This window comes from Caenorhabditis briggsae (genome assembly GCF_000004555.2).
Source record: "Caenorhabditis briggsae AF16 supercontig from assembly CB4, cb25.NA_019, whole genome shotgun sequence".
Lineage (NCBI taxonomy): Eukaryota > Metazoa > Nematoda > Chromadorea > Rhabditida > Rhabditidae > Caenorhabditis > Caenorhabditis briggsae.
In genome coordinates, this window is record NW_025543344.1 from 4077 (window position 1) to 23076 (window position 19000).

The following is a 19000-nucleotide window of genomic DNA, read 5'->3' on the forward strand; positions in this document are numbered from 1 at the left end:
AAAGAATTGGAGCTAATTGCCCAATTTAATATTTTGCAGTTTCACTGGGTGTGTTTAGTCCAAATAGTGATAGGTTTTGAAATGACTTGATCAAAAGTTGAAGATACCGTAATCAAACTACAAAAGGAATTTTGTTAATCACTCCAACAAGAATTCAAATAAAACTTTCCTGTTTCTCACATTTTTCATCCGTTTGATGGATTTCAACTAATTTTTATCAAACAGCTATTTCATCTGAACCATAAAAGAGTACAGTAATACCGTAATACACGAAATACGCCTACTGTAATACAGTAACAGAGTAAAACTGTTCAAAGCCTTTTCAGATCAAGTCATTTCTGAAAAAAAAAATCAGTTCCATTGAAGTCTGAGCTCCGGTAGTATGTATATGTTTTTGACTAAAAATATAAGTTTTCTTAAGAATTGAAGCGCCGCTGAGCTACCCTCTCGGAATTTCGCTGGACGTTAGAAATTCCGATATTTAAATTGTTAAAAAGTTTCTAAAATGTACTAACCTGAAGTCGGTGATGGTGTTGGAGTCAAAGTTGGGAGATCTGGGACGGTTGGAAATTGAGAAGCAGGATCCGGAGATGTGGAGATGGATAATGGAAGCATCTGGAAACCGAGGAAATTCGTGGAAGCCAACCTTTTTGACAATGAAAATTGTGAACTTTGAATATCTACAAAACCTATTAGATTTTTTTAAATGAGCCTGAAAATCTTAGAGTAGACTAATCAAAACTAGAACTTCAATTTTGAAGATGACAACTTTTTGTGCAGTTTCATTCAGATGAGATATTCCGCTTTTTCATGAAATATCACTAAAAGCAGTTGGTTCCAATCCATGACATTTTTGTGAGCAGTATATCTCATTTGGCTAAAACATTACGACAAAGTTGTCAACTACAAAACTGAAGCTCTATTGGTGTTCAATAGACTCTGAAGTTTTCCCTGTTATTCAACTGAATCTACCATATTTGGTAATAATCCAAAGTTTCAAAACCTTCAATTCGAAATAGGAATACTTTTTGAAATTGCGGAAAACATCAAAAAAGGTTAGAAGAGTGCAAATGACGGTTCAAATTGGTAGGAGGTTGTATAAACATTAGAGACATCACATTCCAGCCCCTCTTTTGTACTCTTAACAGGTGTGTCTGGGTCTCTGGAGAGAGGGAGAGAGAGAGAGAGAGAGAGAGAGAGAGAGAGAGAGAGAGAGAGAGAGAGAGAGAGAGAGAGAGAGAGAGAGAGAGAGAGAGAGAGAGAGAGAGAGAGAGAGAGAGAGAGAGAGAGAAGAGGGAGGAGTTGTAAAACATCTGCTGTGCTCATCTCGATTCTGTTTCTTTTGAACTACTAATTGAGTAACAGAATACTCTGGCAGAGGGGTCATAAATTTTATTAATAATGAGTCTCTAATAGTGGCTGTAAATATTATGATGAGTAGCTGATGGGATTGGTGGGAATATTGGCAGGAGGTGCACAGAACGTTTGCTCACCTAGAGGTTATTTCAAAAGTTTATAAGATTTCTAATTTGGGAACTTGAAAGACGTCACAAGTGAGTAGTGAGCAATTGATTTCTAAAAGTACAACTTCATGAATTTTTCACACAAGGGGATTGCAAGTGTTTCGTCATAAGAATTATCATCAAAAGATTTCCGTTTTTGTAAATTAAGTAAGTTTCCATTAAAAACATAAAACTGGAAGTTTCGAATTTTCGAAAACATATATACATTTTCCAAAAAAAAACTTATTTAGGATTAATTAAAATGATTTTCTGGGTTCAAAGTCCGCCTGAAAAAAGTGTTTCTTGGAAAATGATTGGAAATTGATTGTGAATTTCCCCCTCTTTTCCAATTTTTTAAAAATTTCGATTTCTAAATTTTCAGAAATATTCATTTAACTTTTTGAAAAAATTGATAAATGGGGAAATATGAATTTTCTGAATTGAAGCATTTTTGATTTGGAAAACATTATTTTTCTGAAAAAAAGGTTTGCAGTTTTTATATTCCGTTAAAAATAATATTTGAGCATGAAAATGCCAGACTCTATATAAAACAAAATCTTATCAGAAATTTCGAAACTTCATTCTACAAAAAATTCAAATTTGTATGTTTTCTGACTTTGGCGCCAAAAGTTACAGACAGGAAAACAAAAAAAAAATATCCAAAAACAAGGATATTTTGGTTCGAAATGTTATAAACAAAACATAGTGCAGAAAAATACGAACTAGGCGGAAATGAGATTTAGGAAGCCCTATTTTATTTGAAAACTTTTCGAAACTGATAAAAAACAAAAAAGAAAGGAGGGGATTAAAATTAAAGGATTTAGAATAGTATAATGGCGGAGGAAACGAAAAAAGTATTTTCAATTGAACTTTTTTAAAAGATGCCCCTGGAGAGGTTAAATTTGTGACACCACCGACTGAGCTACGCCGTTGTAGTCATGACGTATATGATAGGGGTACGGTAGACACCGACACTTAAAATGCATATTTTGGAGTAGAAAAAATACCCCAAAAACGTTCCTGTTCACTTCACTTATGCCGTTGTTTTGTAGTTTCATGACAGTAAGGGGAGACTTTCACAGTTTGTCTAAAAAATTGAAAAGACGTAAAATAGCTTCGAAATTCTGAAACTACTAATGAACAATGAACAAATAGGACTTTGGCACAACTTTGAAACTGTGCTTTATGAAAAAAAAACGTTTTTGATCAATTTATGAAGACAAATGAAAAAGTGCAGAAATATACTTCGGCTCGGAAGCATAATAAGAAATCAGCGGTTTCACAAAACCTATGTAGATGAAAAAATGAAATTTTGGAACAGAACTTTCGCAATTTTGTTTTCTTCAAAATTTCCGCTTTTTAAAATCATTACATTTTGACGGGTCAGTGTTCAGTTTACACCTTTACGTATGTAACTTGCCACCGCGTAGCTCATCAGCGGCTCCTTCAAAACTGGACTTCACAGTAACCTGACTTTTATAAGAATATCTTCAAAAGGATACTCCCGTATTGGTTTACGGCGATTAACACCTTCTTCTAACAACCCAACAATTTGGTCATGGTATGCCGATAGTAGGTGTGAGGTGGGTATTCAAGGCATGCTGTATCGCTCTTCTTGCTTCTTTAGGAGTTGAACACAAAGAGATGAAAGTAATTGTATGTTTCGGTTACTCTTGTACAGTACTATCCAAGGCAGTTGGAAACAGAGCCGCGACCGGCGGCCCGAGCTGTGAGTAGGTCGCCGTGGACAAATAAAAAATGGTCATTTTTGGATTCCTACTCAGGGAATTTTGGGCAAGGGTTGGGCGCTCACGCCCACTGATTTGGACAAATTGCCCCGGTAGGCAAGGGAATGGCATGGGATGGGCGTAAGTGTTGAAGATGAGCTGCGCGAAAAAAGATCAAGAGAAAGTGGGCGAGGGTTGGGCGAGCCCTCGCCCAAGCCTTGCCCACCCACTTGAAACTGACAGGATAAAATCAAGATACAAACTTCTGTAAACCCTGTAATAGAAGAGCATCTAACTGGCTTCTTTTAACCAATTTTGCTCGTTTTCTCTAAATGATTTCAATAGGCGGACTACTGACAAAACGTTCATCATAATATGAAATGGACTTCGTCGGTAAAAAATGATTGCGACCTCTTACAGTAATGGAAATAAATTGTCTCAAAATGAGAGGATAGGGACGGGATTTCCTTACAGGTTTTACTTTTCTGGAACAATTTTTACTTTTCATGAAAGTTGGAATATGCAAGTCCGTTGTTTGAAAACGACCTAATGACACAGGCACCACCGGACAGTCTGAGTCTTCAATCAAAAAATTTTTGATCAAAGATGAAATATTTTTTCATAAACTCAAAGCTGTTAATATCGAAAAGCTGACATTTGATTACGATTTTTCCTTGAGGGCTACTGTATTTTTGATGTTGAGACTGCTTGAGAAAGAAACGAAACAGGATGTGTAGCACATAATAACAGAATAGTTTGAACTGATATTGAATTTTTTTTTGAAAGAAAAACTGTTTAAAATTTAAAAGTTTTCGAATTTTCATTGAATCTATCAAGTTTATACATAACGGAGAAGACAGTATTCTTGAAGGAAACCGATTCGAATTTCCCTCGCATTTCACCGCCAACGACACTCCGAAATTACGGGGGTGCGCCTTGTTTAGCAGCTCTATTTTCAACGATATTTTCTACTTTTTTAAACGTTTTCTTGTTGTTTTCTTGATTTCTGTGTCGATTTCTGTTCAAAATGTAACATTTATGCGTATATAATTCAATTATTAGCCGATTAAAAACTTTTCCCAAGCCCTTTCTTGGTTATTTTTCGACAGTTTTCGTATATTTAAACCTATATTTTCACAGATTCCAAAAAATAATGGCTTTCCAGTCGGGCGCCCCCTGCTGCTCTTCCCCAAACCGCACGCGAAAATAGCGAAAACGGTGATTCAAATCGATCTCAAGTAAGATAAAACTTTTAAAAAACTATCTTTCTGGACTTCAGTATTATAAAAATGACATACTCGGAGAAGTTTATAACTTTTGACACCAATAAAATTTGCGACAGTCGTTACTCTAAAAAAATTCTGATAATTATTGTCGGAATAAAAAAAGTGAGACTCGGTGTTTGCGTACTTTGATTTCCGCTTCCCCCCGCCGACGCTCCGCCCACTGCTTTTGCAAGTGCGGCGTGGTGTTTTGCAATTGTGCGGCGCCACTTCGGGTTTATTGTAATTAATGAGGTTTTCATTTAAAAAAAACAATTTATCTCATAATTTATAGAGAAAACATTGAAAAAAGCAACAATGAGCTACAACCGTGGCATTTCAAAGGAAACAATCTTAAAAAGAGGTAGTTATATCTGTGAAAAATGTGGGTAGAAAGGGGGAGAAAATGATTAAGAAGCTATGTTGAAAGGAATACAAGATTTTCAGAAGATGTTGCTCAACGACAGTTGTGGACTCGGAGTGTTAGAGCCCAATTAACTCCAATTAGCCACGATAAGAAAGTACAAGCACTTCCGACCACTCGTGACATCAGTCTTCAAGCTAAACCTTCGGACATTCCTGGCTTCTGTCATCTGAAAAACACAGCGACTGATCCTACCTCAACCAGCAATGCAAGCACCCAGAGTAGTACAATTATCCGTAACAAGACAACCTCTTCTCAGTGTGTTTTACCTCCCGCCAACAGATTCAAGTATCTGACTGAGGTATAAAGATCTTATCAACCTAGAATAGTAAGCAGTAGGGTGCATGTTTCAGACTGAATTGAGGCCCATGAGAATCGGACAATCGTTATGTGACATAGACACTTCCATCTTTCCAAAAACCCCCACACAAAAACACACTAGGAACTCTGGAGAAGAAATCATGAGAAATGTGTCATCGTCTGTCGGCATAATTCAAGAAAAATTGGGCAGTGACTGTCGTTTTACAATGTTCTCCAACACTGCAAAGGCAACAGCTGAAATGTGTGGTCTGAGCAGAAATACAGTAATCCGCTTGACTCCCGAACGAGACCTACCGCAAAAGAAGCTTCTTGTTACAATGGGGAAAAAAGAACGGTGCAGGAGATATGCTTCTCAATTGGATATCGTCAAAAGAGTTCGAATTGTAGCAAAAATCCACTCTCTTTGGAAAGAAGGTCGCGATGTTACAGTATCCGATCTATGGACATTTGCGAAGGATGAGCTCAAATTTCAGAGAGAGAGATCAGTGTTTTTGTGTGTACTTCGTGGACTTGGATTTGTGTATCGCCAAAAGGAATTCAACCCAATCGTGTCAGAGCGACCAGATATTGTACACAAAAGAATGCTGTATCTCCAGTTGAAGAAAGAGTGGCATTCCAAAAACGCTCTATATGGATCTTCGATGAAACGTGGGCACACAACGGCATGGGGAGGCGTCTTGCCTGGATGCATGCAAATCAGGGGATGTACAAAAAGTCGAAGTTGATGGATCTTCTATCATCCCAGCCAGGTCCGAGTAAGGGAAGAGAGAGAGGAAAGAGGGTCATCATCGCTGCTGTCATCACACAGCTAGGAGTTCTCAAATGATCCGAGCTTCTTCTTGTTTCATTTGAGAGAAGAAGATCAGAAGCAAGATTATCATGCCGATATGGATGGTAATCACTTTGAGATCTACTACCGGAAGATGATCCCGCTTTTTGCGGCTGAAGCTGCAAAACTTGGAAGACCCGCAGTGTTGTTGTGTGATAATGCTCTGTATCACAATGCTCCACTCCGCAAGCCTCCGACGAGCACTTCTTCCCGAGCTGACATCACATCTTTTCTCACGGAGCATGGTGTAAAGTTCTTCCCAAAGCAGACGAAGGAGATCCTCTACGATTTGGCTCGAATCTTCATTGAATCCAACGGGGGTCGCGAGGCATTCACGGTCTACAAATTCGACGAGTATGCCAAGTCTCATGGGGTTACTGTTTTAAGACTCCCACAATATCACTGTTTTTTTAATCCAGTGGAATTACTGTGGGCGCAATTGAAACAGCACCTCAGAAAGATTGGCAAACCGGAAGATTCAGTAGAACTAGTAATTTTTAGATATTTTTTTCCAGAAATTGTTTTCCATTTAAGTGAGAAGCCGTGCCAAGGCGTTCCTCGAGTCTTTTCCAGCAACTTCGGCCGACAAACTGTTTCTTCACACTCAAAAATTGGAGACAGACCTTCGAGAGATGATGGAAGAAAAAGATATGACGGATTACGACGAGGTGTTCGACTTGAACTACGACGTCGATGAAGCTGGCAATCTCTACAACATCCGAATCGATAGTGATGACGAAGACGCGATGGTGGACGAGGAAATCGAAACCATTTGCCCAACAGATTGCTCCGTTAGCTCTGATGACGACTTCAACGTTTTCAGTGATACTGAAGACTATGACTTTTTAGAATAATGCAAATTAGTATTATTGTTAGCCTTTTCCGGTTTTTTTTTTCATTTTTCCAGTGAATTTTATAGTAATCGTTTACCTGTAATAAATTATTGGGTTTTGAGACAACAAGAAGTAAAAAAAATCATTTTCTCTAAAAAATTGTGACATAAATTGCAATTTTTCTATGAAAATCTCGTTAAAACCTCATTAATTACAATAAACTCGAAGTGGCGCCGCACAATTTCAAAACACCACGCCGCACTTGCAAAAGCAGTGGGCGGAGCGTCGGCGGGGGGAAGCGGAAATCAAAGTACGCAAACACCGAGTCTCACTTTTTTTATTCCGACAATATGTCATTTCCATTCAAGTTCCGCTATTAGAAACTATTGAGATTGTTGGAAATTTACGTTACTCCCACAACTAACTCCCTTTTTCATTACAGATCGCTACGAAGCCAGTATTTGGACAGAGTCAGCGTCAGTTTCTTTGGGGCAAGTCGAGATGAGGGACACTGCCAGCCATGGATCACATCGCGCGCCTTTTCAAAATAGGAGCAAGAAAGCGGAATTCAATGGATCAGGCTTCAACAGGGATGGATTGAGGCCCAGCCAGGAGGCGAAAATAAAATATTCTTCGATTTTTTTTGTCATTTTCTGTGTATTTTGTGTATTTTTATTGTAAAACAACATTTTTTAATTAATAAACGATTATGAGATAAGTATTTTAGCATTTCTAATTGAAATAGTATAATTGGAATAAGGAGTGCAGGTGCAATGCTAGGCCGAACCTGCAAAAACGCGTTGAAAGTGGGCGAATTGCCCACAAAATGGGCGGTTACTGTAGATCAGTTAGAGACAATTTATCTAATCTTCTATACAAGCTCTGATAAATGCGGCTGAATTATGAGAAATGCACAGTTTATTGATCTTATCAAAAAAGAAGACAACTTTGGATGTCAGAAAGATAAATGAGATTTTTTTTGAATAAGCCTGGAAAATTTCAGAGTACAACTAAAAAAAAATATAGCTTCAATTTGGTAGTTGACAACTTTTTTGTACAAATTCATCCAAATGAGATATGCTGCTTGAATTCAATCACGTGTCGAAGCGTCCAGTAATCACATCAGGCACCTTAAAGCTCTTTATCTCATTTAGACGACACTTTACAAAAAAGTTGTCAATTACAAATTTGAAGCTCTTTTTTTGTTTAGTAAATTCTGAAATTTTCAGTCTTATATAACAGAATCTGATATGTTTTGTAGGAATTCGTTGGATTTAATACTTTATTTTTCGGGTGAATAGCTGAAACAAAAGTACTGAAACACAATTTTTAAACAATATTTCATTTAATGTGCATTGACTCAAATAAATAAGAGAATCAATGTTCTTAAATAGCACTCGTGCTTGTCACATTCACATTGACTTCTCCCTGGCGTTTGATGCATCCGACGCCTTCTGAAAAAATCACGGTTGATTAATTAGGCTAATTAAGTTAATTACCCAATATAGCCAGTCGATAATTATCAATGACAAACATGACAGGAAGTGGGTCAAGAACTGGGTACATTGCACAACTAAATGTTGCCAAATCCCCAATTATTGGATGTCCAAGATGGAAAAGTGGGGAAAAGAAGTAGATGGTTAATGGGAGGATCATGAAGAATACAGGGATGATTGTCTGGAATTTAAGGATTCTCAATTATCTCATTTTCTGTAAGAGATACTGAAAAGTTGTCAACTAATAAATTGTTTGTCATAATGTCCTAAACATGTTATCAATTAACAGATTTTCGATATCTTTTATGGGAACCGAAATAACTAAGCTACAGTAACCCTTACTTGAATAACTAATGCCTGATACAATTGCTTTTGCAGCTTCCTTGTATACTCTGACCTCCCCTCCATTATTAACTGCTTTATACGTTGATAGGTCAATGCTCCGAAATAGATAATCAAAATAAAACAGATGTTCTGAAAATAGAAAATTTTCAATTTCTAGAATTTTTAACCCACCATGATAGCTCCCAGAATACATACTCCTTGGATCCCTTTCAAATTCATGATAGTAGTTTCATTCGCTAATTTCTTATGGTACAGTACCCCGACATAGACAATGTCCGAAATGCTCAAGTTGTAGTTTTCGAGGAGGGTTTCTCTGAAGAAAAAATTGATTCAGAAATCCTTTAAAGAAATTTTCGTTGTAACAAATAATGAAAAATTCATGTTTCTCGAATTCCAGAAAATTCAAATTTACAAAACTTTTTCACTTCTTGAAGGGTCTCTTTATCTAGATTTTCGAAATTCAATTTCCACTCGGATAAAAAATAAAACTGTCTGAATTTTCAATTTTCCAAAAAAAAGGAATTGTACTAGCAATTCACTGTCATACTCACAGAAAAAGTTCAAAAAAATATAAATTTAAATTTTGAAAAATTTCTGCTTCAAAATTATTGTATCAGCATTCTATTCGCATTTCTTAATTGGTACATTGGATCGGTGTCAAGATTTTCAAAACATTTGAAAATGTTGAAATTCAATTTTTTTTTTGGAAAATTGAATGTTTTAGCAATTTTGTATAACCTAATAATTTGAAAATCTTCAATATGCCATGTTTTGTGGTGATCTTCAAAGCAGGCAGTCTAAAGTTTCTGACCACTGACTTTGACTCAATTTATCTCTAATCCTCTAAAAGATATCAAAAAGTGGTAAACAATCAAAACGTTTATCATATTATTGAAAATATTTTATCAGTTGATCACCTTTTGATATCTTTCACAGCAACCGATATAAACCGCATCTTACCTCATATACCCGGAACTTTCAGGATCCCCATGTAGAAACGTCTGAACTGCTGCTGCCCACAGAATACCAAGGCAAATTGGAATGGCAAACCAACAAAGGAAGTACCAGTCCTCGAAATATTTCAAATTCCCGCGTCTTTGAAGAGCAAAGAAACGAAAAACGAAGTGAACAACGAACATGGACATGATGATACCGCAGAAGCCACAGCCACAGTCTCAAATCGAGGGTTTTTGAATTTCATCTTTAACTTTAGAACATTTTGTCTTTTCAAACTTTGAAAATCAGTGTGAATTGAAAATTGTATGTTTCATCGGGGACGGAAAACATTCATTAATTTTGTTAGATCCATTATGAATTGCGTAATTGAATGCTGATTTAAATGAGCTAAATTAACATTAGATGTGAATCAGAGAAAAAAATAGAGATACGGTAGTCACGAAATTGGCCAAAATGCACACCTTCTGTCGTCTCTCTAACAATGAAAAATTCATGTATCATCAAGGAAATGAAAAAAGTTAGAATTTTCACTTTCAGTTATTTTCTCATAGATCTAGTCCCTTCTTCAAATCTTCTCAAAATGAACTTTCATCAAGTTTGTCATCAAGTAAATGATTATTCAAACATTTCAAAATTAAAAAAGTCTGATACTAGATTTTTGAACTTTTCATTAAGTTTTTGGAAAATAAACTCTTTTTAACTATCAAAGTGTTTCAAATACAGTAGCCGCTAAAAGTTCATTAGTTTTAACCTTTTCCAATTGAAGCTGGTCAAGTTGTAATTTTTTTAAAGTTCAAGGCAAAAAAATACAGCTTCAGAGTTACGGTATTTTTCAGATTTGAGAATACAAAAATAGTGAGAGTCACGGAAACCTCATTTGTCCAACTTGAATTCCTACAAAAAGTGGTCCGGAATTTTCTGATTCGTCTAAAAATTTCAGACTGTACTAAACAAAAATAGAGCTACAATTTTGTAGTTGACAACTTTTTGTAAAAATTCATCTGAATGAGATAAACTGCTCGAAAATGCTTCCATGAGTGATATTTCATGGTAAAGCGATATATCTCAATTGGGTGAAACTGTACAAAAAAGTTGTCAACTACAAAATTGCAGCTCTATTGTTGTTTAGTTGTACTCTGAAATTTTCCAGGCTTATTCAAAAAAAAATCTCATTTATCTTTCTGACATCCAAAGTTGTCTTCTTTTTTGATAAGATCAATAAACTGTGCATTTCTCATAATTCAGCTGCATTTATCAGAGCTTGTATAGAAGATTAGATAAATTGTCTCTAACTGATCTACAGTAAACTCTGACAAAGGTCTAGGTTCACAATTACAGCAACCATAACGCTATGTCATTTTTCCGAAGTTTCACTTTTCTAATCGTGTTCTCTTGATTTAGCTGTTCCTTCACAAAAGTTAATTCCGGTTTAATTTTTTTTCGGTTCCATTGTGACCAAATAGCTTATTAGAGATTTCCCTTTTGATAACGCTATTTTAATTCTATCAACAGACTCATATGTACTTACCCAAAAAGTACTCATCAATCCATGGATAACTAGTAAATCGAATCTTGGAAATCACTTGAAAACAGTCTCCGAACGATAGAAGCAATGGATTCATAAAATATTCCAAAAACGAATAACCCAACGAAACTGTGGAGAAGAATATCATTAGGTACTTATAAGTACCTAATTTAGGGGGTGACTTGGTGATAATTAGAAGAATTAAAAGGCAATTAGTGATGAAGGCGAATGAGAAACACACATTTTGGATTACGTTTTTGATGGCGAGCTTCATGGTGATATCTTATCACTGATAAGGAGACAAAAATGATCACACAAAAAATATGCAGTGTGTGACCGGAAATTTTTTATGTGCTCAGTCAATCGGAAGATGCTTCTAGAAGAAAAACAAGGAGGGCAGGGTGTCTGCAAGTCAGAAGAACTGGGTGATAATGAGAAGTATGAGCAATCTTTTGGGACTTTCTGATAATGATGAAACAATAATGTTTTTTTTGAAAAAAGGAAGTAGACAATGGGAGGACTAAACCACAACTATTGTTTTGTGTCTTGAAGGGTTAGATGTTTGATTTTCAGAAGACCATAACAAAGGGTACCGAATAAAAAATCAAAAAAGTTAACCTATTGATAACGATTTGAAAGTGCAATAAAAAATGAAACTTGCTTTAAACATGAAATTTTTGTTAAAACTGCGTGCTCCCAGCCAGGCGATTGATCGTGTAGCATCTGTGTGTCCATTTATCCAGATGTCAAGTAAATTCCGAAGACTGATATTCAAACAATCTTGGTTTTCTGAAACTGTAATTTCTATTTATTTATTTTGGATTTCTTTAAAGGTTGGGGCACAGGAGATTTTTCGGAGTTTTTTTGTAGCTAGAGTATGCATTCTAACGTCACGGTGTACAACGCTTAATGTCACTCTACGTATAGATGTCGTCCTCGCCTCCATGTATGCATCGGGCGGCCGCTTTCCCTTTGCCCGTGTGGTTCAGTCGGTAGCGGCGCCGCACCCTCAATCCTGGCCCCCACAAGTTCAACTCCTCGAGGGGCATATTTAAACGGAATTTCGAGAACATTATTTTTTTTTCATGTCTCCCCACCTTTAAATGAATCAAATGTCTATCTCCTTGTCGGTACGTCCAGATGTCTGTCCAACCGACAGAGCAATCAGTTATGAAAAAGGGTCGAGAAAGCTTCTTTAAACTGACACTTTTCTTTTTTTGTGATTTTCATGCACACAACCTAGAATGAAGCAAAACACTACTGCACACTTTTCATAAACTCGGTGAAACAGAAAACAAATTGGCCACGGCATATCCGAATCAGGTTCCTGTGAATAAAATAGAAGGAAATCAACAAATAATGAGACAAAATCGATTTATTAAAAGCAACACCGGGTTAAAAATAACAAACAACAATGGATACCTGGAATTTAGCAAGACACACTTAAAATTCCTTAAAGGTGGGGAGACATGAAAAAACAATGTTCTCGAAAGTCCTTTTAAATATTCCCCTCGAGGAGTTGAACTTGTGGGATGCGAGGATTGACGGCGAACCCAATAATACCTGAAAAGTTTCGAAAATTAAATAGACACAGGACAACAGAAAACTTCTGTTTGACATTAAAATCCGGGAATTTGCTCCTGAAACCTTGGTTGTTTATTCAACTAGATGGTGTCGAAGATCAAACATTCATTTCTAATTGAATTTAGTGAAATGGAAAAGCCTTTGAAATTAAAGAAAAATTGTTTCAGAAGCTCTGCTTCAGGCGAAATACTGGAAAAGTTGAAACAATCTTCTTTTTCTATAAATGCACAAATAGGAACTTCCCATCGAACATAGAAAAATGGAAACTTAATCACCTAACCAGACTTTAAAGTTTAAAACTTCTCATCTGCACTGTGAAACAGTTTTTTTTTTCGAATTTTATTAGAGAAAACCAAATTAGGCATATCGTCAAACTAATCTACATAAAATATCAAAGAGTATAGAAAGTCACTGAAAAATCGATTTAAAAAATTTTTCCCTCAATTTCCGTTTCAATTTGTTTCAAGGTTTGTATTATTTTTCGCATAATTTAGAGAGTTTGAATTATGTTTTCACTGTGTATTATTTTTTCCACTTTCGCAGGTTTTATTGTTCAATGAACCCTGTCAAGATTCAAGGATCAAACATAAGAGCTGCAAATTTGAGGGAAAAACGCTTTCTGTTTCAGCTAACTATTTTCATTATTTGCAATAATCCAATTTCAATGAATCCCAGTACAATACGATAAACTCAATCCAATTCGTGCGAATGTTCAAAAATTCATTTTCTTCGCTCTGAAACCAGAAGAACAAGTCAGAAAACTAGTTCGTGGAGGTACATATTTTTCGAGATGGATCTTGAACCCAGCAAAAAATATTATGAGTTCAGTATACCAAATCATGAATAGACCAGACTACAATATTCATAAACGAGAATAATGATTAAAAAAAACTACATCACCTATATTATTGACCAAAACATAAAAACCTGCGGTAATATACAGTGCGTCGCATAACTATAGGACCCCCCCCAATTTGGGGTGTAAAGCAAAAACTAGAGTAGATATAAAAAATCTGTGAATGCAGTTGGATTCAGAATCAAAAATAACCCTAGGAACCAAATATTCAGAACCCTACCATTTTCCATACCCTCACGGCAAGAAGAAGGTCCATTTTCGACCGTCGCATAACTATAGGACCCCCAGATGTTTTGGGTGCACAGGTCGTTTTTTGACCATTTTATCTACTCTAAATTGTTTTATTTACGTTTTTCATTGTTTTAAGCTTTTTCTGAAGATGTTTCTCGCAACTTTCTTTCAAAGTAAACATGTCTGAATCCGATTTTCCCTTCAGTCAACAAAATCCATTTATTCTAAGCAACCCCAAATCATAAAAGAGCCGCCGCCAAAGTTGCGCCTGGAGAACAGCTGCGGATCTTTTCGGAGATCTCTCCAGTAGTTCCTGTTGCCATCAGGACCGTCGAGATTCCACTTCTTTTCATCGGAGAACACGATCTGAATTCATTTTTCTTTTCAAAATTGATTGTTTCAAACTCACGTTCTCAGAAAATTAGAAATTCAGTGAAACAGCAATTTTTAAGAATGATGCATTTGGGGCAATGTGACATCTGGAAATTAGCCAAGCTAAACTCAATTAGTCTTACGAAAATGGCACTTTTCAAAGAAATAGTACGCAAATTCACCGACGCGAAAGTGCACATGTGATAGCGAAAAATATTGTCGGAAAAAGAAAAAGCTTATTGAACAGTGTGGGATTCATTTTAAGAAAAACTACTTATTGAAACAGTGAATGTTTTTTTTCTAGCATTTTTTGAGTTTCTCGAAAATTAATTATTCAAATTTGATGAAGTTTTCTCATTTCAATATTTTGATTTAAAATATTCCAGGTGTGAGATGTTCACTGTCCTGTCAATCAGAATGCCCATTCATATGACACCAACCTGAAACATGTTTAAAGATATCTGAGCACAAATTCTTCGAGGGGCCTTTGTTTCAATGAAATTCCGAGAAATTTTTTTCATGTCCTCCCATCTAGTAAATAACGATCTTTCAGTAAGTAACACATGAAAAAGCTTAAATTAATTTTACTGTTTCTCTTTTAGGTTTTTCATGGCGAAAATGAAAATTTCTAATTGGAACTTTCGAGCTTTTCCTCTTAATTTTTTCTAATTTTCACCTAGAATTTGCTTCTATTTCTGTTTCTCTAATCTATTTTACTTTTTTTGTTTTTTTTTTCTCAAAACCATCGTTTACTATTTTTGAAGAGCTCCATTTCCTGACGATTTTTAACGCTTTGGATCTTCTCGCAGTTTTTGGAACTTTCTTTCTGTTTCCCTTGGTTTTCAATTTTTGAGCCATTTAGCGGTGCTAACTCGCGGCTGTTGTTTGACTTGATTGTTCTAATAACGGTTTTATAAATGTTTTTCCGTTTCACTCTGGAAGGATTTACTGAAAGCATCACATCAGTTGTTTCCAAACCATTTCAATTGTCTAGAAATCGGTCGAAGGCCGTTGAGACCGAGATTTAGAACCTACTTTTTTCTGTGAAAAATTTCTGTTTCGCGATATTATTTTTAAACTTTCATATCTTCCTTAATCATTGCCAATCCTGTGTTCTTTTCTTGAGTATCTTTTCGAATTCTTTCTTTCATCCTTATTCATATCTGCCCCCCGTCAGACACGTCTCCTTGGCACCTCCGACAAAAACATCTTATTCCTCAATAAACATTGTTCTTATGCTTTTCCGTTTCATATTCAATATTTTACTTCATGATGTTCTCTGAGCTATTTATCGTTGCCTTGTTATTCCCAGTTTCTGTGAGTTATAGAATATCTCAAAGGAAATGAGGTGTATAGTTTTGAAGAATGGAGCAGTCAACATGTTATTGTCTTGGGGGTATCCGAGTTCAGAGGATTACTGTACTTTGCATACAACAGTGGGATCGTTCCTGGATTGTTTGAACTTGTGTTTGGGGAAAGGGACTTGCATGGTAAGCAATTTGAAAAAAGTCAGTGGAAAAAGTGAATATTTATAATATAGTGAAAACTAATATGTCAATTTTGAAGCTCTAAGATTTGCATGAAATCCTTGAAAACACTCCAAATTAATCGAGAACCAAATTTCTAGACTCGTGAAGTTGTGCGTTTAAAAATAGGCCCAAACACAACTCAAATCTGTCCATTTTGATTTTCGACCAAAATACGCGACGCGCGACCGCGACGCCTAACGTGTTTGGGATTATTTCGAAGCTATTGGCTTTAAGACGTCAGTTCCGTCGAGGACATTTTCAAATGATCAAGTTTTGAAGTTCAAATGATCCCGCCGAATTTGTTCACAAATTATCAAGTAACTTGAATAGAAATTCGATACTATAATTCTTTGAAGTCGAAATTTTGAAACAGAACTGTAAAGTTTTTCAAAAGTTTCAGCTCGCCTATGGATCCGATGAAAATTGCAATCTTTGTGATATCTACACAACCAGTTCAATCAATCAGAGAACTGCTTCTGATGGTATACAAATCGGAGTCAAAGTGACAGCTTGATGAGCTGCCCTGTGGATTTTAAGGATCTACAGTATACCCAAACGGTAAGGAGGCTTTGGGATCGAGAGCACAAGCCTAAATATAAAACTTGCGATAATCCGTTCGCCTTACCGTAACCTTATCCTTGTACTTTTAGCTAGAATATCTTGGTTCCCATAAGAGCTCTCAAAACCTGATAAAATGATAAAATTTCGGTGATATTATGATAAAAATGTTGTCATAATGACATTTTTATTTCCAAAGGGAACCGAGAGTACCAATTCAAATATCCAACATATTTTCCAGGTGAAATAAGCTATTAGTGTAACAGGAATTTTTATAAATTTCGTGTGACGCGAAGTGCCGGTGTAAAAATTCAGGACACTTCTGATAGCTACACCCTATCCTACACCGATCCAGCATGGACCATAGCCTACGACAAAAAGTGTATAGATGACAGTTGGAAGATGTTTATTCGTCCTCAAGGAGGAGCTTGTCTGAAAGTCTCGAAGATGCCCGGACTCAATCAAACGGATTCTGGGACTTTTTGTAAGGAAAATGGAGCGGGATACGAGTTGTCTGGAATGCAGTTCAAAATGGAGTGGAGTTATATTATGGGTGGGTTTTTCTGTTTTAAATGGAAAATCTCGAGTTTCGAAAAAAATGGGGTTCTAGTCAATGACAATATCTAAATAGGTGGGATTTGGGCTTCAGAGACTGTTCACCGCCACCAACCGATGGAATGTTTGACAGGTGTACGGTAGAAAATGAAAGGTGTAAACAAAGTAATTTAAAAAATTTTGATCTCCCGACTCCTGTCAGACTGCTTTCAAATGGAATGTTGTGATTTAGAACCCAATGTTACTAAAGCAGAAGGTGAAACAGAAAATGATTCATGAAAGCGCCTTGTCATGTCCGAAGCGCTTCACAGAATACTGTCATGTCAAAATACATGCCGTACCTCTGAAAAAGACAATTATTCCAGAAAGTGCCCGGGCTTTAATTGGATCCGTCCCCACCAGAGACTACACCACAGTATGGCTCGGTGGAACCATGAGAACCTACTGCTATCCGGACAACCGTCCCTCCAATTGCACTGGTATCCAAGCATTCGAGAACTTTCCGTACCAGGACAACTTTGACGCTTACGTGTTCACTCCTGGATCGCCAAACTTCACAAGACCCTACCCAGGGCAGGACTATTATAATGCTTGTCTCCAATTGAATTTAAAACAGAACAAGGAAGCGTGGGATGGGAAGGTGACTAATGTGATGTAAGTGGAAAGCACAAAACTGGAATAACTACAATGAATTGAAATCGAAACTTTTAGGTGTCAATTTTCCTGCAATGGTGGAACAGCAATTTGTGCGGTGGCGTATGCTTGTGTTGGATTGGCCATCTAAGTTTAATCTGTGAAAATTTCAATATAAACCTGTTACACTATCAGCTTTTATCAACACAAAAAAAATATGGGCACAATTGGTGCCCAAGAAACGTAATTGTACAAAAATAAAACTGAATGCCTATTTACCGTAAATGCTCTTTAGTTTACTTGTTCTTTGAGTTCAATCATCTCAGTTCTTTTAAAATACATCAAAAATGGGTTAAACGCTAAAGTATTGCTCATGTTATTAGCAACATTTTATCAGTTGAGAACTTTTTGATATCGCTCACCGAAATTGAAATAATTGAGCTCTAAGTCCATATGTGTCATAAAATAATTTTAACTATTTGTGTTCAACTGGAATAACTTGTTGAGCTAACCAATGCACTGATTATAGTTCCTGCACCTTTGAAGTTATGAAAATATAAGGATGGTTGGGGATACACAGTTAGTTCATTATTATGCACTTTATACATGCTAGCGCTATGTTGTTAAGGCGGCAACTCTTTTTTTTTTTAAATTTCTGTTCCATGACACTGTTATCTATGATAAACAGTTTTTCAAGACATTATTCCTTTATAGATGAGAATTTTAAAGATTTTTCTTTGTATTTAAATCGATTGAAATCGGCATTAGAATTTTTTTTTTCAAAAATCTTTCTGCAACGTTGGTTCAACTTTGAGAATGAACAGAACAAATGTGATTTTACTGTTTTATTATACTAATTTTGTGAATCATTAAATTTTATAAACCTGGGCCGTATTCATGAACATTTACTTTTACGTAAATAGAACGTGTAAATGATTTACAAAGAGGAAAATAGAGTGATTGGTATTCATGAAAGTTTGGTAAAAGAAAGCATTTCCTTCAGATTTACAGTGATTTTTCTTTCACGTCACTGATATTTTCTTTTTCTTCTTGATTTTTCAGTGATAATTTTGTGTAAATATTTACACCTGTAAATCGATTTACAGGAAAATGGATTTACCGTATTCACAAAAGGATTTACTGGAAGTAAATATTTACTCTTGTAATATGAACGAAATATCAATGATTCATTGTTTTTTTATAAGTTACTAACAAAGATATGACAGATATGACAAAAGCTTACAGTTAGGTTAAAAAGAGATATCTGAATGTTTGACAAAGCTAGAACTTCGTTTGACAATTAAAGTTTTTTGTTGTTTATTGGCATCCATTCTCTTTGGAAACGATACAAATACCGTAAAACCTCTAATAGAACGACACCCGGAACGTCCACTTTGAGCCTATATATCTCACTTCTTTTGAAAGATATCAAAAAGTGGTTAACTAGTAAAATGTTTATCA

The 19000-nt window shown here is 35.9% G+C and overlaps 5 protein-coding genes across 5 annotated transcripts; 2 read left to right on the forward strand and 3 right to left on the reverse strand.

Moving 5' to 3' along the window:
• Positions 1-351: 351 nt before the first annotated feature.
• Positions 352-615, reverse strand: CBG26646 (the record flags this gene model as incomplete). The annotated part of the gene is made up of 2 exons (XM_045240983.1): positions 352-398; positions 516-615. 2 exons carry the CDS (start codon positions 613-615, stop codon positions 352-354), a joined length of 147 nt encoding a protein of 48 aa, XP_045100629.1.
• A 4194-nt stretch (positions 616-4809) lies between these two features.
• Positions 4810-6919, forward strand: CBG23648 (the record flags this gene model as incomplete). The annotated part of the gene is made up of 4 exons (XM_002647806.1): positions 4810-4855; positions 4939-5173; positions 6090-6469; positions 6600-6919. 4 exons carry the CDS (start codon positions 4810-4812, stop codon positions 6917-6919), a joined length of 981 nt encoding a protein of 326 aa, XP_002647852.1.
• A 1365-nt stretch (positions 6920-8284) lies between these two features.
• On the reverse strand, positions 8285-9884 carry Cbr-str-162 (the record flags this gene model as incomplete). The annotated part of the gene is made up of 5 exons (XM_002647807.1): positions 8285-8352; positions 8398-8575; positions 8737-8868; positions 8911-9052; positions 9700-9884. The coding sequence occupies 5 exons, from the start codon at positions 9882-9884 to the stop codon at positions 8285-8287; spliced, it is 705 nt and encodes a 234-aa protein (XP_002647853.1).
• Positions 9885-15474: 5590 nt separating this feature from the next.
• Positions 15475-15516, reverse strand: CBG26647 (the record flags this gene model as incomplete). The annotated part of the gene is made up of 1 exon (XM_045240984.1): positions 15475-15516. The coding sequence occupies one exon, from the start codon at positions 15514-15516 to the stop codon at positions 15475-15477; it is 42 nt and encodes a 13-aa protein (XP_045100630.1).
• Positions 15517-15607: 91 nt separating this feature from the next.
• On the forward strand, positions 15608-17690 carry Cbr-clec-176 (the record flags this gene model as incomplete). Its single annotated transcript, XM_002647808.1, has 5 exons — positions 15608-15754; positions 16194-16295; positions 16667-16904; positions 17272-17560; positions 17618-17690. The coding sequence occupies 5 exons, from the start codon at positions 15608-15610 to the stop codon at positions 17688-17690; spliced, it is 849 nt and encodes a 282-aa protein (XP_002647854.1).
• Between the last annotated feature and the right edge of the window lie 1310 nt (positions 17691-19000).